This window comes from Perognathus longimembris, chromosome 10, assembly GCF_023159225.1.
Source record: "Perognathus longimembris pacificus isolate PPM17 chromosome 10, ASM2315922v1, whole genome shotgun sequence".
In the NCBI taxonomy this organism is placed as follows: Eukaryota; Metazoa; Chordata; class Mammalia; order Rodentia; family Heteromyidae; genus Perognathus; species Perognathus longimembris.
Window position 1 is genome coordinate 29,179,415 of NC_063170.1, and position 23,904 is coordinate 29,203,318.

The window sequence follows — 23,904 nt, forward strand, 5'->3', positions numbered from 1 at the left end:
CATTTCCTAATTCTCAGCATTTTAAAATATTGTTTAAAATTGTATTTTGAAAATTTTTATTTGATAAAATATGCTTAACTTTCTCCATTAGCCAGTTTTTCACATTTATTATTGCTTGAATATCTGCCAGTTTTTATATTTTATGGACTGCTAGTTACCCTAGAATAGTGATTTTAATTATCTATGAGCACACTTGAAAAGAAAAACAAAAAACAAAACCCCAGTCATTCACAGAGACCTCTATGTAATAAAGACCTTTTCTGTAACCACCATTCCTTCATGTATGTGACTCTACTATTTCTGATGGCAAAGTGAGATGGTCTGCTGGGGTATTCAAGTAACTGGGTAAAATTTACATGAAAAAATTTAATTCCTTTTAAAAAGTTTGTCCATGTATTTAATTTCTAAATGGCTTTTTGTGTGTGTGTGTGTGGGTTGTGGGGCTTGAACTTGCCTTGGACAGTGCCCCTGAACTCTTTTGCTCAAGGCTAGAGCTCTACCATTTTGAGCCACAGCACCACTTAATCTGATGATTAATCTGGTGATTAATACGGACTTTCCTGCCCAGGCTGGCTTTGAACTATAATTCTCAGATCTCAGCCTTTTGAGTACCTAGGATTACAGGTGTGAGTCACCAGTGCTGGATTAAATTAGTGGCTTTAATATTTGCATCATTTCCTCTTTTCGCTCCTGTTTATTTTGTATGTTTTGTGGTACTCGGTTTTGAACACAGAACTTTGCACTTGAACTACCTACCCCTTTTATACTTTTTTGCTATTGTTATATTTTTGTTCAGGGCTGGCCTCTACAAGCTCCCATGTAACACTGTGCCTGGTTTTATCAATTTCTTCTTATCTTTCTTATAAGTACCGCGCACTCACCGATTGCGCCACTGGAGCTCCCTTATCTTTCTTTTCCTTTCCTTCTCTTCTAGCTTTCCTTATCTTCCTGTCCTGACTTTGTATCCCTTCTTTTCTTTCTTCCCTTATACTGGTACAGGAGCTTGAACTAGAGTCTCTATCCCTTAGCTTTTTTACATAAGGCTGTCACTCTACCACCTGAGCCATACCTCCATTTCCAGGTTTTTTGCCGGTTAATTGGAGCTAAGAGTCTTATGGACTTTCCTTCCTTGGCCACTTCAAACTACAGCCCTCAGGGGCTGGGGATATAGCCTAGTGGCAAGAGTGCCTGCCTCAGATACACGAGGCCCTAGGTTCGATTCCCCAGCACCACATATACAGAAAACGGCCAGAAGCGGTGCTGTGGCTCAAGTGGCAGAGTGCTAGCCTTGAGCGGGAAGAAGCCAGGGACAGTGCTCAGGCCCGGAGTCCAAGGCCCAGGACTGGCCAAAAAAAAAAAAAAAAAAAGAACAAACTACAGTCCTCAGTTTTCAGCCTCCTGAGTAGTTAGGATTATAGGTGTGAACTCCTGACACCTAGCTATTAGTTTCTTTTTAAAATAAAAAAATAATTTGCCATTCATGTGACAAAACTTAAAAAATAAGGAAAAATTAAAATTTATCAGTATAGAGAAGATAATGAAGCTATTTTCGTAATTAAAATTTGACTCAAGTTTAAGCACTTAAGTAGGCAATCAACTTTAAAAAAATTGGGAACCTTGGTACTGGTGGCTCATGCCTGTAATTGTAGCTACTAAAGATGCTGAGATCTGAGGATCATGGTTTGAAATCTTTTTTTTTTTTTGTGGGGGGGAAGCAATCCTGGGGCTTGGACTCAGGGCCTGAGCACTGTCCCTGGCTTCCTTTTGCTCAAGGCTAGCACTCCACCACTTGAGTCACAGTGCCACTTCTGGCTTTTTCTGTTTATGTGGTGCTGAGGAATTGAACCCAGGGCTTCATGCATGCTAGGTAAGCACTTTATTGCTAAGCCATATTCTCAGCCCTCCCTTAGATTTTTGTCATTTCCTTTTATGTTCTGCTAGAATTTGTCCTTAAAATATTATGCTAGGCCAATGAAGTTGAGTTTTTTAAAATAAAGCATGGATATATTATGGAGATAAGAAGGAAATGAACAGAACAGAGAGAAGCTAAGTTGTTCCTATAATTTAAATCCTGTATAAAAATGTTTCCAACTTTTTTGTTTTGCAGTGAAGAGACAACTGGTGATATTAGTGACTCCATGGATTTTGTACTGCTCAACTTTGCAGAAATGAACAAGCTCTGGGTGCGAATGCAACATCAAGGACATAGCCGAGATAGAGAAAAAAGAGAACGAGAAAGACAAGAACTGAGAATTTTAGTGGGAACAAATTTGGTGCGCCTCAGTCAGTTGGAAGGTGTAAATGTGGAACGTTACAAACAGGTTTATATCTCTTTGCTTGTCATCTTGTTGTAATGTATAAACTGAAATCTGATGGTTAAATATTCGATATTGCAAAACCTTTTTTCAGTGGCTTTCATCCAGACCTAATTAAACTGAAAGATATACCATGTTTTTAGGTTGAAAGACTTGATGTTGTGAAGATAGATACCTTAAATTCCTTAAATTTATCTACATACTCAGTATAATTTCAATCAGATATTAGTTGGCTTTTTAAAAAATTGAAATCTAAAATTGTATATAAAAAAATTGACCTAGACGAGCACAAAAACTTTTAGAGAGGATAAAGTTGGAGTACACAGACAATGTAAATTCTAGATTAGCACTAAAGTATATATAGTGTGGTATTAACACCTGTAAATATGATTAGACACATAAAGACATAGCAAAGAAAGTGATAGACAAATACACGAAGGAGAATAAGTTGGGAACCAATGAACTTTCCCTGTAATTACAAGCTGTCTGGTATACAACTAGTAAACTCAGCAGTTGTAGGGCAAAAACAGCTAAAACAAAGTAAATGAGTGAGCAGAGTTTTATTTGCAAAAATAAGAGGGGAGAATTAGGGGATGTAGGTCAGCATTTGTCTAGCATGCATGAGGCCTTGGGTTCCACTGTTAGCATTTCAAAAAGAAAACCTGAGAGTTAGATTTGCCAGTCCCTAGATTAGCGAGTCCATTCTTTTTTTTTTTTTTTTTTTGGCCAGTCCTGGGGCTTGGACTCAGGGCCTGAGCACTGTCCCTGGCTTCTTTTTTGCTCAAGGCTAGCACTCTGCCACTTGAGCCACAGCGCCACTTCTGGCCATTTTCTGTATATGTGGTGCTGGGGAATCGAACCCAGGGCCTCATGTATATGAGGCAGGCACTCTTGCCACTAGGCCATATCCCCAGCCCCTAGCGAGTCCATTCTTAACGTGCGCGCGCGTGCGTGCGTGCGTGCGTGTGTGTGTGTGTGTGTGTGTGTGTGTGTGTGTGTCTGTCTGTCTGTCTGTCTCCCCGTGTCCCAATATTTTTGTTTCCAAACCTGGAGCTTGAACTCTGGGCCTGGGTGCTGTTCTTGAGCTTTTTGCTCACAGTTAACACTTTACTACTTAAGTCACAGCTCCATTTTGTGGTTAATTGGAGATAAGAGTGTCACAGATTTTCCATCTCAGGAAGGCTTCAAACTTCATTCCTCAGATCCCAGCCTCCTGAGTAGCTGTGATTACAGGACTGGACAACCAGAACCCTGCCCAGTTATTTATTTATTGTTTGGAGCCATACCTGGGGTTGAACTCAAGGCCTGGGCACTGTCTCTGAACACTGGAGCCACAGTGCCACTTCTGGCCTTTTCTGAGAAGTTTGTAGGAGATAAACTTTCTGGCCTGGGCTGGCTTTGAACTGTGATCCTCAAATCGTATCCTCCTGGATTACAGGTGAGAGCCACCAGTGCCCAGCTCCCCAACTGTTTTCTCATAAATGTTCAAGGACAACGTTATCAACAAATCATTCTGGGACAATTAAAAATCTGTATGCAAACAACAACAACAAAAATTTCTAAGTCTTTCCTCTCATTCCTTACAGAAAATGCCAAAACTGGATTAGAAGACAAATATAAAACCTAAAACTCCTAGAGGAAATCTGTCACCTTAAGAGTACATAAAAATTTCTAGCTGGTTGTTGTGGTAGCCACCTGTAATCCCAGCAAGCTGAGGCTGGAGGACAGAGAGCTAAGACAATCCAGGCTTCATAATGAGACCCTGTCTCAAAACAAAATGATGAAGAAAATCCTTAGAATATACATACACACACACACACACACACACACACACACACACACAATAGTAAGAAGTAGCTTTATTTTATATAAATTTTATGCTAAATAGGAACTCATATTTTGTGCTTAAAATGTCTGAAAAGTTTTAAAGTTGAGAAATGAAGTAGGTGTGAGAATGTTCAATATGTTGTGAGAGGAATAATTTAGAATTTTGAAAGTGATCTTTTCACCATTGTTTTTCTTTCATTTTAGATTGTTTTGACAGGTATACTGGAACAAGTTGTAAATTGTAGGGATGCTTTGGCTCAAGAATATCTCATGGAATGTATTATTCAGGTAGGTAGGAACATTTATTTTTCAAAAGGACTCATCCTTTATTTATCTTTACTGGTTTGAAAAAGTCTTGGACTAGATGTGCTGACATGTGCCTGTAACTAGTCCTAGCCACTAAAGTGTCTGACCCAGAAAAATCTCTTGGGCTTAGGAATTCAAGGCCACCTTGATAAACATTCTCTCTCTCTCTCTCTCTCTCTCTCTCTCTCTCTCTCTCTCTCTCTCACTCTCTCTCTCTCTCTTTTTCTTTCTCTCTCTCTCTCTAAGTTGCCTTCTGGCATTTAGATGGTTAATTGGAGATAAGAATCTCATAGACTGACTTGCTAGCCCAGTGGATTTACTGCTTGGCCTGGTGTTTCGAACCATGATTCTCAGATCTCAGCCCTCCGAGTAGCTAGGATTATACTCTGTGACTCACTGGTTCCTGACATTTTCTTTGTATTAATATGTTTTTCCCAAAAAATTTTAGGAAAGAGTTTTCAAAGTTTCATTGCTTTTAGTTTAATTATAGGTATACTTTTGTTAACGGTTCTGGTTATGAAGTTTAAAAATAATATATTTGAGTGTAATTGTATGAAATTTAAATGATTTTTTCAAATAAGAACTTTAAATACCATATATGAGTTCACAGTATTATATGAAATACTTTTATTTATTAATTTTGATTTTTTTTTTTTAGGTTTTTCCTGATGAATTTCATCTCCAGACATTGAATCCTTTTCTTCGGGCCTGTGCTGAGTTACACCAAAATGTAAATGTGAAAAACATAATCATCGCTTTAATTGACAGGTAAGATCTTCTAAAACTTGAAGGTAAATACTTTGACATGGGAATAATGAATTTAAAGTATCTTTGTAAATTGTTTCTGTTACATCTTTATTACATAAATTTAAAAAATTTTTTTTTAATTTTTTTTGCCCAGTCCTGGGTCTTGGACTCAGGGCCTGAGCACTGTCCCTGGCTTCTTTTTGCTCAAGGCTAGCACTCTGCCACTTGAGCCACAGCACCACTTCTGGCCGTTTTCTATGTATGTGGTGCTGAGGAATCGAACCCAGGGCTTCAAATATATGAGGCAAGCACTCTTGCCACTAGGCTATATTCCCAGCCCTACATAAATTTTTTAAAAGAAATTATTATTTTTTAAAATTTCAAATAGTACATTAAAAATACCACAACAATGAAAACCTTGTTTCCATATCTTGGAGTTCATTTCACTTGCATCATCTTATGTGAGCATAAGTCATTGAGTTGTAATCCTTTGCTAGGACTATCCTAGACATATATACTTAATATTACCAATGAGGGAAAACATAGAGTCTCTGTTTCTTTGGGTCTGGCTCACTTCTTTTAATAGGATTTTTTCAAAGTCTTTCTATTTACTTACGAATAGAACAATGTCATTCTTTCTCATAGAAGCATAGAATTCAAATGTGTGTGGGCCTGTGTGTGTATACCACATTTTCTTGATCAGTTTATCTACTGATGGGCATCAGGGCTGGTTCCACATTTTAGCTATGGTAAATAATACTGCAGTAAACATGGTTGTGCTGGTAGCTTTAGTATGGCCTTGTTTATGATCCTTTGGGTAAGCCCAAAAGTTGCTGGGTCATAGGGGAGCTCTATGTTTAGCTTTTTGAGAAGCCTCCACACTGCTTTCCAGTGTGGTTGAACAAGTTTATACTCCCACCAAGAGTGTGGAAACATTTCCTTTTGGCCACATCCCTGCCAGCATCTGTTATTAGATTTCTTGATAATGGACATTGTTACTGGGGTGAGGTAGAATCTCAGTGTTGTTTTAATTTGCATTTCTTTTATTGCCAGAGATGTTGAGCACTTCTTCATGTGTCTATAAGAAATTATAGTATAAATAATATATAACTCTGTGAATGAACATTTAGTAGATATTTCTCTGACTTAGACATGATAAAAAGCTAGCTTTTAATTATAAATGTATATGTATCATACATACATATTTTGGTGCAGGTTTTGAAGCTTGAACTCAGGGCCTGAGTCCCTGAACTGTTTTGCTCAAGGCTAGTACTCTATCAGAGCTCTACTTCTGGGTGTGTGTGTGTGTGTGTTTGTGTGTGTGTGTTTGTGTGTGTGTGTGTGTGTTTTAATTGCAGATAAGAGTCTCAGACTTTTCTGTCCAGTCTGACTTTGAAGCATGATCCTCAGATCTCAGTCTCCTGAGTAGCTAGGGTTATAGCTGTTAGCCACCAGCACATGTGAGGCTCTGTGTTCCAATTCCAGTACTGCTAAAACAGAACAACAAAAAAAGTATAATTAGACCAGTCTGCTGTCATGTTTTCTTAAAATAATTTTAAAGTTGCTTGTATCTTTAGTAAATACTCTTTATGTTTCAGCCATTGGTCTTGGTTAAAAATATCAAAATTGGCCTCCCCTATGGCTTTTAAAAAATATCCAACATGGGGCTGGGGATATGGCCTAGTGGCAAGAGCGCTTGCCTCGTGTACTTGAAGCCCTGGGTTTGATTCCCCAGCACCACATATACAGAAAATGGCCAGAAGTGGCGCTGTGACTCAAGTGGCAGAGTGCTAGCCTTGAGCAAAAAAAGAAGCCAGGGACAGGGCTCAGGCACTGAGTCCAAGGCCCAGGACCGGAAAAAAAAAAAATAAAACTTGGCCTTTCATAATAAGTGACCGCTTAGCAAATGTGCTGCTTGGTAGGTAGCATATGTTGTGTGTCTTACTTGTGTGCATACATGTTTTCATTAATTCTGCAACTTTCTTTTATGTTTACAGCTGTCTAATTAAGTTATTTACTTTAAAGTTTTAGACTTTCTATAGCCAAAATACCTAAAGTATTAGCTCTATTCTGGGCAGCAAAAAATCACATGCTCATTGAGCACATTTTTAAAGATGTTAGTAAGTTGAGTTTTTTGGTGTCTGATGCTACATAACTTAGCTATCATGATCAGTAGTGGTACTTTATAACAAAATACTATGCAATAGAGATCCTTACAAGCAGGTAATGATAATGGATCAGACATGATTTTGACTAGCTTAAGATGCAGAGGAAAAGCGTTAGTTTTAGTACCTTTGGAACTAGCTTCGTTTCACACTTGAAGTAAAACTGTAATTTCTTAAAATAGTCTACTTTCTTTTTGTATTTATTTTGTGTGCTGATATTTTGGCTTGAACTTGAGGCCTTGTGTTTTCTTGTTTACTGTTATTGCTCTACCACTTGAACTATGTCTCTAGTTCTGGCGTTTTGCTGGTTAATTGGACATGGAGTTTCAAGGATTTTTCTGCCTCGGCTGATCTCAGCCTCCTGAGTAGCTAGGATTATAGATTCAAGGTACTCAGCCTTCTTTTTATTTTTATGCTTATATAATTCGTAGTTGTTGGGTATATTTGTGTCTTCAATTTGTTTTTGTCCATTCCTGTTTAGTTAAGTTTTTAGAAAATTTGGGAAAATCAGCGTGTTGAAAGCCTTAACTTAAAAAGAAAATCTAGTATGGCATAAAGAAAAATGGTAAAAGAAAGCATCATTGGCAAAACTTTTTTTTTTTTTTTTTTGAGATAAGGTCTTGTTCTTGTTATGTAGCCCAGGCTTTCCTTGAACTCATGACCCTTGTACCTCAGACTCTTGAGTGTTGGGATTACCAACATGGATCACTATACCTAATATCCTCTTAAAAAATTATTTTTAATCTTCTAGGAGAAATTGACTTGTAGAAAGTAACAGAAAAGCAGCCAGTAATAAAATGTCATCCATAGTTCCACTACTCAGATCCCTGTATCTTTTTAAATAAAAGTTGTTTTCTTTTTCAGATTAGCTTTGTTTGCCCATCGTGAAGATGGACCTGGAATCCCAGCTGATATTAAACTTTTTGACATATTTTCACAACAGGTGGCTACAGTGATACAGGTTTGTATAGTATTTCTCCTAAGTTCTCAAAAGTTTGAAATATCTCTGATGCAAATCAATAAAATAAATTTATGGCTTTTCTCAAAATTTCAGTCTAGGCAAGACATGCCATCAGAGGATGTGGTGTCTTTACAAGTCTCTCTAATTAATCTTGCGATGAAATGTTACCCAGATCGTGTGGACTATGTTGATAAAGTTCTAGAAACAACAGTGGAGATATTCAATAAGCTCAACCTTGAACAGTAAGTTATGTTACATTTTTGTAAAATGCTTTATGAAGTACTTTTTTTTTTTTTGTCCTGGATTTGCTTTTCTTAATTGCTCTTTGAAGTGTTAGCGTTTGTCATTAAAGATTGTCATGATTAGTGCTGATGGATCAGGGCAGGAAGTAGTCACCAGTTTCTTAGTTGTATACTTTAGTGAAGTGACACTTGGGGACTGCTTTACAGGCCAGTGTCTTCAGTTCAGACTTTTCTAATTATGGATGAAACAAGTAGGGAAACTTTATATCAAGTAATACTTCCCTAAGAATCATTTTCCTGAAATGAATACATTTTGAAAAATTACGGAAAGATATATATTTAAGGTGTAGAAATTAAATTGATACAAATGTTTTTCTATTTTGACCTTTGGCTTTGATACCATTTGGGAAAAGTTTCTTCCTCATAACTGCCTAAGCCTGGGTTACCTTTGAGTGGCCACTGTGGGCAGTTTTGGTCCTGTTAACCTAACTAACATCTCAACTCCTTTAGAATATTTGTGGATATTTTACTTGACCTATTTCTTTTAATATATAATCTGAAAAGTTAAAAATTTTTAATGACACAAATGCTATATGTCTATATAGAAGTTAGTTTTATTCATGATGCTTGTTACTCTTTTTGTTTTATATATAGTATTGCTACCAGTAGTGCAGTTTCAAAGGAGCTCACCAGACTTTTGAAGATACCTGTTGATACTTATAAAAATATCTTAACAGTCTTAAAATTAAAACATTTCCACCCACTCTTTGAGTATTTTGACTATGAGTCCAGGAAGAGCATGAGTTGTTATGTGCTGAGTAATGTTCTGGATTATAACACAGAAATTGTCTCTCAAGACCAGGTAAGATAATACCAACATTTTACTTTAGAGAAATAGAAATTTTAACCTTGAGATCTAGACAAGTGGGAAAGTAGGGAAGTGTTATTTAATCTAAAAGAAGTTTCAAAGAGCTTATTCATTATGTAAATTAGAGAATTAGAAATATATGCAGATATTACCTTTAATTCTACCACAAAGAGTTAAACCGTGAATCGAGTATAAACATTTTTACAAATTATTTTATTAATACTTCTTTGTAACTTTACACAATTAGAAACAATTTTAAGTTTTGACAGTGCTGTTATATGCTGATGGTTTTACTTTAGTGGATTTCTTGTTTTTCTTATGTTGCAGGTGGACTCTATAATGAATTTGGTATCCACTTTGATACAAGATCAGCCAGATCAGCCTATAGAAGACCCTGATCCAGAAGACTTTGCTGATGAGCAGAGCCTTGTGGGTAGATTCATTCATCTTCTGCGGTCTGATGACCCTGATCAGCAGTATTTGGTATGTGTTAATTCACTGTAACCCTTTGCCAAGTCATAATTATTACAGAAGTGCTTAATGTGGTTTAGTATAGTTTATGGTCTTAGGGAAAGGTTATGAAAAATTTTCAACTGAATTAAATATTGATGGCATCTGTGAGGTTTCACTTCTGTTTTTCTTTTTGAGGAGGGTGTCATGCAACAGGTTGACCTTGAACTCACGATCCTCTTGCCCCAGCTTCCTGGGTGCTAGGATTACAGGCATGTGCCACACCAACAGGGCTTTTACTTTATTGCTGAGTCATGTTTTCACCCGTCTTCTGCACTAGTTATTTTTGACTTAAGGTCCTATTTCCTGGCTAGGAATGTGCCACTATGCCCACTTCTGTTGAGATGGAGTCTCTTGATTGAAAAGGAGCCTTGCATGTGTGCCCAGGCTGGCTTCAGTGGTTATCCTCCTGATCTTAGCTTCCCAGTAGCTATCGTTATAGTTATTAGCCACCAGTGCTCTTTTCTTTTTCTTGTTTTTATTGGTACTAGAGTTTTGAAATCTGGGTTTTGAACTTGTACTTCTCTGTTGGCCCTCAACAACTTGAGCTGCCATGCTGCCAGCCCTTCTTTTGATTGGCTGTTTATTTTTTGGATTTTTATTTTTGTATTATTAGAAAGATGATGTGCGAAGGGGTTATAGTTGCATATGTTAGGTAATGAGTACATTTCGTTTTAGACAGTGTCATCCCTTTGCTCTCTCCCAGTTTTTCCCTCCCGTCCCCACATATAAGTTGTTCATTTTCCACAGTTGCTGGTTATTTTGAGGATGGAATCTTGTGGACTTCTCTGCCTTGGCTGGCTTCTGGATCTCAACCCCTTGAGTAGCTAGAGTTACAGGTGTGAGCCCAGCTCCAGGCCTTTTATTTTATTTTATTTTTTGCTGGTGCTAGGGCTTGAACTCAGGGGATAGGCACTGTCCTCGAGTCTCTTTTTACTCTATCACTTGAGCCACAGCACCACTTCTGAGATAAGATTCGATTAGAGATAAGAATCTCAAGGACTTCCCTGCCCTGGCTGGCTTTGAACTGCGATCCTCAGATCTCAGCCTCCTGAGTAGCTGGGATTTACAGTCCTGAGCCACTGGCACCCAGCCAGGCCCTTTATATGAATAAATAATTACAAACTTTTGGATCTTGTGAGGAAACAGGTTAGGTGCTGTGGTTTGGGGGTGTTGTTTATTAAACTTTGCGAGAATTCTGGGAAAGGTTGTCTTTAGGTGTTATCCCATAATTATTCTATATTAAATTTCTTTTGGGACTATGTATTGCTTTTCATAATAATGATAGAACCTCACGCTGGTGGATCACGCCTATAATCTTAGCTACTCAGAGTATGTTTTCAAATGATGTTTATCCAGGATCACAGGTAGAAAGTACTAGAATCTTATTTTTAAATGTAAAGTATAAGGCCATTTTCAGAGCCTGAATTTACTCATTCATTCATTCATTCATTTTATTTATTTAGTACCAGTACAGGAACTGATACAGAACTTTGGGCCTTAAGTTCTGGCTTAGCTTTTTCCCTCCAGGCTGGTGCTGTCTCACTTGGCCACACTTTCAGCTCTAGCTTTTGGCTGGTTAATTAGATGTAAGAATCTTTTGAATATGCCTACCTGGGCTGGCTTCAAATGTCAATCCTGAAGTCTCAGCCTTTTGAGTATCTAGGATTACAAGTGTGAGCCATCAGCATCCAGTGTATCATTTATCATCACTTGTATATGAAAATGTAACAAATGTATCCCTGCTCCTACCTAGTTCCTTAGGGCCAATTTTAACAACCTCACAGAACCTTTGACTTCTCCATTTGTGAAATGGGGTCACTATCTTTTTCTAGGGCAATTGTAAAAACTTAGCCAAGAAATACATAAAGAGCCTACCATCATAAAGCCTGGTATAATGTGTGTGTTGACAAAATAGCAGTAGTGATTGATGGTCAGAATCCCTATTTGGTTTTGTAGATTACTAATTTATAAAATTAAAATTTTTTGTTGTTAGATTTTAAACACAGCACGAAAGCATTTTGGAGCTGGTGGGAATCAACGGATTCGCTTTACACTACCACCCTTGGTATTTGCGGCTTACCAGCTGGCTTTTCGATACAAAGAGAATTCTAAAGTGGTGGGTTTACTTTTAAGTTTATCACTACATTTTTTTCTTGTTGTCCTCACTGTGTGTATGTTATTAATAGAGAGATTCTAAAATTTATATATAGAGATGATGATACAGTAAAATCTCATTTTTAGTAACTCCTAGTTCATTACCTATCTTGTTTAATAATTCCTAACTGATGTTGGTAAATCATATACAAGCCTATGAATTACATAAGATACCTAGAAAAACAATTTAAATTTATGCTAGGACTTTTTCTGAGTACTAAATTCAGTTACCTTTGCCTAATGAAAGAGCTGTATTGTGTAATTACTTATCTATAAAAAGCATGTAATTAAATAATGTCATAAGTTAGGTATAATTTTTCTGGATTTATTTCATTGCTAAAATCTTCAGAAGTTCATTTTGAACAAAATACTGCAACTTATATATGTGAAAGTTGGACAGCTAGGTTTATGTTAAGGAATACATCTTAGTAAACTTAGTTTTCTAATGGAGAAAATAAAGATTTATTCAGAAGTCTTACCAATATGAATACCATGTTTTGGCCAATTTTTATTAGGACAGCTTTCATTCACTCTTTTTCTTACCAATTTATGGCTATGAACTTGTGACAGTAGTAATAAAACCTAGAATATATTACAAAATTATAGTAATCAATGTGGTATGGTATTTACATAAAAAAGACACATAGAACAGTGGAGCAGAATGGAGTCTAGAAATAAACCCATGCACATATGGCTGACCAATCTTAATTCTTACCAGAACACTAAGTATATATGATGTTTCAGGAAGGACACTTTGATAAACAGTGTTGGGCAAACTGGCTTTCTATGTTTCCAGAGAATTGTATTAGGCCTTTATCTTACATCATATACAAAAAATATCTCAAAATGGATGTAAGAATTAAAGCATCTGAGAGTATAAAACACCTGGGGGAAAACATGGAAAACCCTTCTTGGCATTAGTCTTGCCAATGATTTTTTTGAGTTTGACACTAAAGGTAAAAGCCAAAAATAAGCAAATGGATTGTATAAAACTAAAGTTTTGTATATGAAGGTACAGTCAATAATATAAAGGCGTAACCTAATGGGCTAAAGAAAATACTTGAAAATCATACATTTGATAAGGGGTTAATATCCAAAATAGTTAAGGAATTCAATAGCAAGAAAACAAATTACTTGACTTAAAAATGGCCAGAAAAACCTGAATAGAAATGTTTCCAAAGACGATATAGATAGGGAGTCTGCCAACAGATATATAAAAAGGTGTTCAAGGGGCTGGGAATATGGCCTAGTGGTAAAGTGCTCACCTCATATACATGAAGCCCTGGGTTCGATTCCTTAGCACCACATATATAGAACAAAGCCTGAAGTGGCGCTGTGGCTAAGAAGCCAGGACAGTGCTCAGGCCCTGAGTCCAAGCCCCAGGACTGGCAACAAAAACAAAACAAATAAATAAACCTGTCTCCTTGCCCCGACCCCATTCCAAATTCACTCCCTCGCACAACCTCTAAACCTGCAGGAAGGTCTGTGCCCCTTGCTGTTCCTCAATAAACAGTCCTTGAGTGTTAGGGGGGGAAAAAAAAAGGTGTTCAGTGTCATTAGTCATCTGTATTCCCATGCTCACATAAATTAAACTTGTGTTCATCAGTAGAAAAATAATGAATTTATGGTGTGTGTATATATAATATATGCACAATGAAATATTATTTTGCCCTAAAAATGAGAGAAATCTATAGATGAATGTAGAGCACATTATAAAACATAAAATTGGCCAGATACATAAAGACAAATACTTGCAGAGCTCACTTAAATGTTGAATCTACAAGTGTCAGATTTGTAGAAGGGAGTAGATGGGTGGTTGGCAGGGAGTATAGACTTTCAGTAATAAGATGAAAAAATTGTGAGGAGCATAAATAAATAAAGACAAAATAGCAGCTTACCCTGTGCCACACATTGAACCAAGAACTATATTACTTGGGTGGTTGCATTTAATTCTTAAAATCTATGATCATTATCATCTTTTAAAAATAAGGAGAACTGAGCTGGGGATATGGCCTAGTGGCAAGAGTGCCTGCCTCACATACATGAGGCCCTGGGTTCAATTCCCCAGCACCACATATACAGAAAATGGCCAGAAGTGGCGCTGTGGCTCAAGTGGCAGAGTGCTAGCCTTGAGCAAAAAGAAGCCAGGGACAGTGCTCAGGCCCTGAGTCCAAGCCCCAGGACTGGCCAAAAAAAAAAAAATAAGGAGAACTGATTGTTTTTACAGGAAGAAATTTGGACAGTTGAACATAATAAAATATTTAACCTTACTAGTAATTGCAATAAATCTTCAGGTCTATTTCAGCAAGAACAGAGGTATCATGAGAATTCATTCTTAATAGTGTTAGAAACGTGGATTGCACATTCCTTATAGAAAACTGGCAAATATATAGCTATTTTAAAAAAAAAAACCCTAATAATTCCACTGTTCTTTTGGTGATACTAGGCTTTGAATTCAGTGCCTTGTACTTGCTTGGCTTGCTTGCTTTCTCAGCTGGCACTCTATCACTTGAGCCATGTCTACTGCGTTGCTTATTGCTGGTTTGCTCTGGATATTGATGGAGTCATGCACTTTTCTACCCAAGCTGACTTTGAACTGAGATCCTCTGGATCTCAGCCTCATGAGTAGCTAGGATTATTTGTGTAACTCATTGATACCTGGCTACCTGGCTAATAATGCTGCTCTTAAAATTTTATATTAATGTATCTGGAGAACATTATGCTAAATGAAATAATAATTTGGGGTTTGATAAAGCTTTATGTATATAGATTATTCGTGTTTTATAGATTCTAAAGAGCAGCTTAACAAATTAGATACTATCTAGTTGGTAGGATATTTTCTGGTCAGTAACATATTACCAAATAACTTTTAATAGTATGAAGAAAATTATTAACAAAATAAGTGAAAGAAAAGAAGTTGGGTACAAATTATTTTCATGATGTGCCCAACTTTTTCTTTTTTTGGCCAGTCCTGGGCCTTAAACTCAGGGCCTGAGCACTGTCCCTGGCTTCTTTTTGCTCAAGGCTAGCACTCTGCCACTTGAGCCATAGCGCCACTTCTGGCCATTTTCTGTATATGTGGTGCTGGGGAATCGAACCCAGGGCTTCATGTATACAAGGCAAGCACTCTTGCCACTAGGCCATATCCCCAGCCCCAACTTTTTCTTTTTTAACACTAGTTAGATAAAGTAGAACACAAAATCATGTACAAAGATCTTGGCCAAGCCAGGCACTGACTGGTGGCTCATGCCTGTAATCCTAGCTACTCAGGAGGCTGAGATCTGAGAATTATGGTTTGAAGCCAGCCAGAGCAGAAAATTCCCGAGACTCTTTATCTCCAATTAACTACTCAAAAAGTGGAAGTGGTGCTGTGACTCTTAAGTGGTAGAGCACTAGCCTTGAGCAAAAGAGCTCAGGGACAGCACCTAGGCCCTGAGTTCAAACCCATGATTGCCAAAAAAAATACATATCTATACACACACACACACACACACACACACACACACGCACACACGCACACGAGGCTACATTTATATATAAGGGAAACATTGAAAGGAAGACATTAATGTCAGAGTGTTTCCTATTTTTGGAGAAAAATTAGGGGTGTATTGTTTTCTTTCTTTTTTTTCCCCCCCCTCTTTTTTCTTTCCTTTTGCCAGTCCTGGGGCTTGGGACCCAGGGCCTGAGCACTGTCCCTGGCTTCTTTTTGCTCAAGGCTAATTAATGCTCTACCTCTTGAGCCACAGCACTACTTCCGGCTTTTTCTGTTTATGTGGTGCTGAGGAATTGAACCCAGGGCTTCATGCATGCTAGGCAAGCACTCTACCGCTAATCCACATCCTCAGCCCTGTACTGTTTTCTTATCAGGAAAAAAATCGAATATATATAAATTGCAAAGGCAGCAACCATCCTCAAATGGATTTTTGGGAAGACATTCTACTTGATGTACTTGAGTGCACCATAAATGAGACAGAAAAGGATAATAACAGGAAAACTGAGCTCAACGTCACTGCTTCTGCTGTTTGGTCCTAGAATTTTAAGTAAAATGAATATTCTTGAGCAAGTTAAATCTTGAACTTAAGGTAATTTGAAATATTTTTTTCTTATTGTAGGATGACAGATGGGAAAAGAAGTGCCAGAAGATCTTTTCATTTGCTCACCAAACTATCAGTGCTTTAATTAAAGCAGAGCTGGCAGAATTACCTCTAAGACTTTTTCTTCAGGGAGCGCTAGCTGCTGGAGAAATTGGTTTTGAAAATCATGAAACAGTAGCATATGAATTTATGTCCCAGGTGAGGAACTGCCCTCCTTTCTTGCTTGTCTAATTCATTCTACTTAGTCGAGTCCCTGGTTTGTAGTCACTACACATATGGTAGCACATATGGTTTTACTCTTTTTTTTCTTGATAGGGTAACTACTGATTTCTCACTATCTTAAGACCTCTTTATATTGTGCTTCTGTTACCTGCATTAAACTACAGTGCTTCTGCATGGCAAAGGACATAGCTAGCAAAATGAATAGAAAGCCCGCAAATTGGGAAAAAAATATTTACTAGCTACTATACAACAGACAAGGAACTTATATAAAAATATACTTACAGCTCAAAAAATTAAAGCTCCCAAAAGCAAATCCTCAAAGAAACAACCAGCCCATTAATAAGTGAGCTAACGAATTAAAAAGAGCCTTTTCTGGAGAGGAAATAAGAATGGGCAATAGACACATGAAGAAATTTTCAACATTTCTGACCATAAAAGAAATGCAAATCAAAACATTGATTCCAGCTCACCCCAGTTAGAATGGCCATTATGAAGAAAATAAATAATGACAGATGCTAGCAGGGATGTGGCCCGAAGGGAACACTACTATACTGTTGGTGGGAATATAAACCACTCTGGAAAGCAGTATGGAAGTTCCTCAAATGACTAAACATAGAGCTCCCCTATGATCCAGCAATCCCACTCCTGGTCATTTACCCAAATGATCACAAGCAAGGCCACACTAAAGCTACCGCACAACTATATTCATTGCAACATTATTTATCATAGCTAAGTTATGGAATCAACCCAGATTCAGTAGATGAATGGATCAAGAAAATGTGGGGTGTGTGTATGCGTGTGTAATATATATATATATACATGTAATATATAATATACATATATATTACACACGCATACACACAATGGAATTCTGTGCTTCCATCAGAAAGAATGACATTGCCCCATTTGTAAGGAAATGGAAAGACTTGGAAAAAATCATATTAAGTAAAGTAAGACAGGCCCAATGAAACATAGGCTCCATGATTTTCCTCATTTGTAATAATTAGTATATGCCTAGTATATATAGTTTTAGCAGAGGATCACATTAGTCCAATAGCTATATACATATGTCCATATAAAATGATGCTAATCAAAATGAGCTCCACAATATGAAAACAAGAGGGATTTATTTTGTTGTTGTTGATGGTGGTTTCTTTTTCTTACTTTTTTTTTTTTTCAGTTTACTATTTGCAGTTATTTCTTTTGTCTTTTATATTTTTCTCCTCTGGTCTCTTCCCCGTGGCTACTATTTCTGATTTGGCATCCTTTGTCTTGGACACATACATTGACATGTTGATACCCCTTTGCACAACTATTTCAAGATAATAAAATAAGTATTTTTTTAAAAAAAGAAAGTAACTCTCCCAAGAGAAACAAGAATTTTGGAAAATGTTCAAGTGGAGAATCTTTTCTGCTTTGTTTCAACTAGGCATTTTCTGTGTATGAAGATGAAATCAGTGATTCAAAGGCACAGCTGGCTGCCATAACTTTGATCATTGGTACTTTTGAGAGGATGAAGTGCTTCAGTGAGGAGAATCATGAGCCCTTGAGGACTCAGTGTGCGCTCGCTGCATCCAAACTTCTGAAAAAACCTGATCAGGGTCGAGCTGTGAGCACTTGTGCACATCTCTTCTGGTCTGGCAGAAACACAGATAAAAATGGGGAGGAGGTAAGGTCATTACCAATGGCAGAATTTCTTGCCATGAACTCATGTTCTGGGAGTGAAACATTTGAGGTGCTTAGAAACCTGATGAAGTTATTTGCTTTATTAAAAGAAGGGACTAGAGAATATGTGCGGAAGAGCATCTTCCTGTGGTAAAGCTCCTAGCCAAAAAGAGCACATAATGTGCTCACTTGAAGTGATCAAGTGAAAGTGTTATGTTTGTTGAAAGGCAGTGCTTCTTTAGTGGAAGTTAGGAGACATTATGGGAAAAATGGGCTTAAAAGTATCCAAAGTCTGGCACAGAGCTCTGTGTCCTGAGATCTTAAGATACTAAGGGTCGACTTTGTCCTTTAGCTTTTCTTAAAGGAAGAATGCACAGTATTTAAATAAACTCTGTGTCTTGGTAGCTGATCAAAGAGTTCTGTCCTGTTGTGTTTCTTTTGTGAAAATGAAATATATAGTTTATTAATCTCCTCAATCTCTCTCTGTTTATCTTAGCTTCATGGAGGCAAGAGGGTAATGGAATGCCTAAAGAAAGCTCTAAAAATAGCAAATCAGTGCATGGACCCCTCTCTACAAGTGCAGCTTTTTATAGAAATTCTGAATAGATATATATATTTTTATGAAAAGGAAAATGATGCGGTAAGTGAACTGGGAAGTGTCGTTAACATTTTTCCTTCCTGCCCTAGAAAATTTGATCTATACAAAAGTGTCTTGCTGGGTTGCTTCATCTTGTCTGTGAAAGTCAGAGTTTGCATTGTACTTGCTGGCTTTGTTCATTCTTTTTGTTGGCAGAGATGCATTTTGCTTGAATCACTGTATATTTGAAAACTTCATAGCAATTTATAAGCTGCCAAATAGTCTGACTCGTCACTGTGTGATAGTTTTGGATAGTTTCAGTGTTGGTCACAATTTATAGAGTAAATAAACTTGCATTGTGTTCTTCTTTTACTGATTCATATTATTCTGTTTTTTTTTTAAATTTTTTTATGATGTTGAAGACCACACTCGGGGCCTAGTACTTACTAGGCAAGTGCTCTTCTACTGAGCTAAACCCTCAGCCCCGTTACTCTGCTGTTTAAGGTGTTTTAAAAAAATTTAATGAATAGCCAGTAGTTGTTGCTCAGACTAGGTATCATGTTCTCATTTTTCTTTTTTCATAATTAATGAGGTAGTTGATGAGAGTCATATAAATTCCTCTAGTATATTGAATTACCTTTTTTTTGGCAGTCCTGGAGCTTCAGCTCGGTTCCTGGGCACTATCCCTGAGCTTATTTTGCTCAAGGCTGGCATTCTACCACTTAAGCCTCAGCACCACTTCCAGCTTTTTCTTTGTATGTGGTACTGAGGAATCGAACTCGGCTTCATGCATGCTAGGCAAGCACTCTACCACTAAGCCACATTCCCAGCCCTTGAATTACCTTTTTGTCATACAGGCCTGATTATGAAATTGTATGTGTTCTTTTTGTAGGTGACAATTCAGGTTTTGAACCAGCTTATCCAAAAAATTAGAGAAGATCTTCCAAATCTAGAGTCCAGTGAAGAAACGGAGCAGATTAACAAACATTTCCATAACACACTGGAACATTTGCGCTTGAGGCGGGAATCACGAGAGTCTGAGGGGCCAATCTATGAAGGTCTCGTCCTTTAAACAACTCACCTTACTCCTTTCCATGTACATCCAGTAAGGGTTTAATAACTAGGTCTCCCTTCCATAGATTGTGCCTTTCAGAAATGCTGAGGTAGGTTTCCCATTTCTTACCTTTGATGTGTTTTACCCAGCACCTCCGGACACTCACCTTCAAGACCTTAATAAAATATTCACTTTGTAATTGTTCAAAAAGTCTGTCTGATCTCCCCAAGTAGCATGACTGATCTGCTATTTAAAATTCCCATAATCTGTAAAAAACAAAAACAAAATCCACTTATCTTGGTTACTAATGAAACTCTCCTTCCTTTTTGTTTTGTTTCAATGTTGATTGTGTATTTTCTTCATTATCAGGAAATACTAACCCCCAAAAGTATCTGACTGTTCTGTAGTCCTCTTTGAGATTAATTTAGAGGAAAGGAATACTGTATGTAAGACTGACCTTGGGCTTTTCCTTAAATGCGAGATAAGGCCATGTGTAACATTTCCCCTAAAACTAGAATATATTGCATGTTTGAGAAGTTTAAATCACCATGGTCAAAAGCAGAAGCTATATTTTGCATATTTGTACTCAGCCATCCATTAAGAACTTTCATTGTTCTCTGAACCTATTTATCAGAAATAATTTGGTTCTAAATAGTATAAAATAGAAATTTTGTGATCTATATAATTTATGTATAACCATTATTGTAAATTTAATGGGAAATGCATCAAAATTATGATTTTTTTTGCAACAGTGAAACAATAAAATTGCTATTAACAATTTTGGGTCTTTTCTTTTTTTTTTTGCCAGTCCTGGGACTTGAACTCAGGGCCTGAGCACTGTCCCTGAGCTTCTCTTGCTCAAGGATAGCACTCTACCACTTGAGTCACAGGGCCATTTCTGGCTTTTTCTGTTTATGTGGCACTGAGGAATCGAACCCAGGCCCTCATGCATGCTAGGCATGCACTCTACCACTAGGCCACATTCCCAGCCTGAGCTTTTATTTTCTTTTTTTTTATACTGTCTTAACTTGTCTAGGTGCTTGTGACTCATACTTGTAATCTAGCTTCTCAGGAGGCTGAGATCTGAGGATCACAGTTTGAAGCCAGACTGAGCCAGAAATTCCATGAGATTCTTATCTCCAATTAACCACCAAAAAGCCAGAAGTAGTAGAGCTCCAGCATTAGGCAGAAAAGCTCAGGAACAATGCCCGGGCCTAGGAGAATGCCTATGGAATCTTGTACATTCTCATGTTTATTTAACTCACTTGTTCAACTCTGGTTTTAAACACTGAGCAAGTCCCCATCTATGCTTTCAGTCATTAGAGTTTTGCATGATGAGTTCTCATTCCCCAAAGGCTTTCCACCCATATTAGTTATCCATTAGTTAAGCCTAGTGTCTTAAGAAAATTTACTTCACAGTTCTCTGGATCAGAAATTTAGGAGCAGCTAGAGGTTTGGGTTACCCTGGTTTATAGGTGGCCATCAAGATTTCATCTCTCATCTCGTTTTGTTAGCTCACTCACCTGACTGCTAGTGGGAGGTTTCAGTTCCCATCTATGTGAGCCTTTCCATAAGGCAGCCTACATGTTTTTACAATAAAACAGTTCCCCAAATGAGTGGTTCCAGAGAGAAAGAACAAAGAAGAAACCACAGTGCCTTCTGATAATCTAATTTTACAGGTGACACATCACTTTTGCCATTTTCTGTTAATTGTCAGTCATTAAGTCTCGTCCACACTCAGAGTATGGGTTTGAAACCCATAGGTTGTGCCTTTAATTATGCTACCTAAGACTGTGCTCCCCTCTTCATGTGTGTACATATGTCTGTCCTGGGAGTTGATCTTTGAGCCTTTTGGTTGTTTGGCAGATACTTTATCACTTCAGCCCCCAGCTACTTCTTTTGCTTTAGTTATTTTTTGGATAATCTTGGACTTCTTGCCTAGAGTTGGCCCCATTCTGTGATCCTCTTAACTATACCTTATGGACCACTGGCATCTCAGGACAGGCACCCTCACATGTAGATTATGTCCCGCCTTTTCAAGTAGTAAGGAAGTTATAGACATTTCCCTTGCCTATAATGCTAACTACTCAGGGGACTAGAATCCAGATGATCATGGTTCAAAACGGTAGATATGAGTCTCGCAGGTTTTCCTACTCTGCCTGGCCTCAAACTGTGATCCTGAGATCACAGTTTTGACCTTTTGAGTAGTTAGAATTACGGGCACGAATCACTAGGGTCTGGCCAGAATTGTCCTTTAAAAAATTCATGGAATTGTCTATATCCTGTACATGAAGATGTGAATAGGAAAATCTCTAGGGGAGGCCTTGCAGCCAGGGCTGGGTCTAGGTGCCTGTAGTGAACAAGAGACAGATTCCATTATTGCTGACCTATATTTGCTGTACTTGGACTTACCTGGACTAGTGACCTATGTCAGGTACGATTCAAGACAAGCTTCTTGGCTTACATTTATTCAAAACAAGTCTATCAGAAGTAGATTGCGGTAGATCTCCTACAGGAGTGCATTGTTCTAGATTGTATGGTGTGCCAACAGAACTAGGTTCATGCTTTGAAAACTGCTTGGGAAAAGACTATTTTACCACATGTTGCAGTGTTTAGTCAGCCTTAATCCAGAAATGTTTTCCTTTAGCAAAGCAAAGTATTAGGATATGAGACCTAGATCCATTTTCAAATACAAATTTAAAAATGTAGTAGATTTCCCATTACTTGTTCTTTTTAAAATTAAAAAATGGCCAGGTGCTGGTAGCTTAGCTACTAGGAGACTGAGATCTAAGGATCAAGGTTCAGTGCCAGCCTGGGCAGGAAAGTGCATGAGACTCTTATTTCCAGAGAACTTTCAAAAACTTGAAGTGGCTCAAAGTAGTAGAGCATAGCCTTGAGCAAAAAAGCTCAGGGACAGTTCCCAAACCTATTCAAGAACTATTAGAAATTTCATGGCCATTGGAAATAAAAAATAATTTAATAAAAAGTAATAAAATAGTTATACATAATAGCAATTGAAAGAAGCACATTTGTCTGGTATGTTTTATAAAACCAGGTTCCATCATTTCTTTTGGTCTTGAATTATGTACACAAAGGTAATGGAATACTTTCCGATACTACTACAAACTGAAGATATATATATACTGATGAGCCTTATCATAGAATAAAATGGGATAGTTATATAAGTTGTTAAGATTAAACTTCAATTACAGGTTTTTTTGAGCCTTAAGTAGGATATCTTTCCAGGGGAATGGGCATTACAAAATCATTTTTCTTAACTGGTTTTGTTTATACACATCTCTGGATCAATGCTTCTCAAACTTGAACACACAAATCACCTATGGGACCCCGCAGTGATCTCAATGGGTTCATCACATTTATGTAACCTTGAACCATGGTCATGTGTTGTGCCTTATTTGGCCAAAAGTCACTTTTGACTAGTGGAAATTTGTAAAGAGACACCATGGTTGGTGGTGCTGCTGGTGTACAAGATGTAAGCCTGTGAACAGTATGCTGTTATGTTGTGTGCTGCTGCTACTAAATCTGTGAAGAGGAGAGCCTGAGAATAAAGCATGGTCACCATTCTCACCTTGTTCCACATGTTCTTCTGGCTCACATGCATTGGAGAATTGTTGGGGTTTGGACACCCCCTTTCTCCCCCCACGGGGAGAATGGTAACCACAAACTCTATGAAAGAGCACTCAGCCTGGCCCTCCGCTAAGTTGAGGAAGGGTTGTTGAAGCCTCCCCTCCCCCCAGTTCCCCCACATGTTACCAAGGGCGGAGGCGAAAAGGAAGGCATCAGGGACACGTTGCGGTGGTGGGAAGCGTCTCAAAGACTTTAATATGGAAGGGCACTTATATAGAAGTAATGGCGGGAAAGAAAGGGGGCTGGCCAAAGGGCCAGTCATAGGCTAGGGGTCACGTTCATCAAGTGACATCACGAAACTTCCCTTTGTGGGCGGGACAACCCCATCATGGTGGCACGCACGTGTTCACCTCCCAAGGGGTGGAGGCCAGAAGGTGGGAGGGACTTCCATTGTCCCAAGGCTGGTGGAAGGGCAGCCTTTCCCAGGCCATAATAATCCCCAACATCTCCCCCTTTTTGTTTTTTCAATGAGCAGGGGATGCTGTAAACACATGGCATGTGTGGGCATAAGGCAAATGCTGACATAAGATCTGTGGGGCCCCTTCC

General features: G+C 38.0%; 1 protein-coding gene across 1 annotated transcript in view; it reads left to right on the forward strand.

Annotated features, from left to right (window-relative positions):
• Vps35 (VPS35 retromer complex component) overlaps window positions 1–20,488 on the forward strand; it is a 34,914-nt gene extending 14,426 nt beyond the window's left edge. The window contains exons 6-17 of the mRNA XM_048355687.1: window positions 2,108–2,321; window positions 4,347–4,430; window positions 5,107–5,216; window positions 8,225–8,321; window positions 8,415–8,563; window positions 9,218–9,425; window positions 9,759–9,914; window positions 11,938–12,060; window positions 16,211–16,390; window positions 17,844–18,083; window positions 18,576–18,719; window positions 19,549–20,488. Of these exons, the coding sequence (XP_048211644.1) occupies window positions 2,108–2,321; window positions 4,347–4,430; window positions 5,107–5,216; window positions 8,225–8,321; window positions 8,415–8,563; window positions 9,218–9,425; window positions 9,759–9,914; window positions 11,938–12,060; window positions 16,211–16,390; window positions 17,844–18,083; window positions 18,576–18,719; window positions 19,549–19,728 (1,885 nt within the window). The 3' untranslated portion in view covers window positions 19,729–20,488. The remainder of the gene's footprint in view (window positions 1–2,107; window positions 2,322–4,346; window positions 4,431–5,106; window positions 5,217–8,224; window positions 8,322–8,414; window positions 8,564–9,217; window positions 9,426–9,758; window positions 9,915–11,937; window positions 12,061–16,210; window positions 16,391–17,843; window positions 18,084–18,575; window positions 18,720–19,548) is intronic.
• Window positions 20,489–23,904: the final 3,416 nt, after the last annotated feature.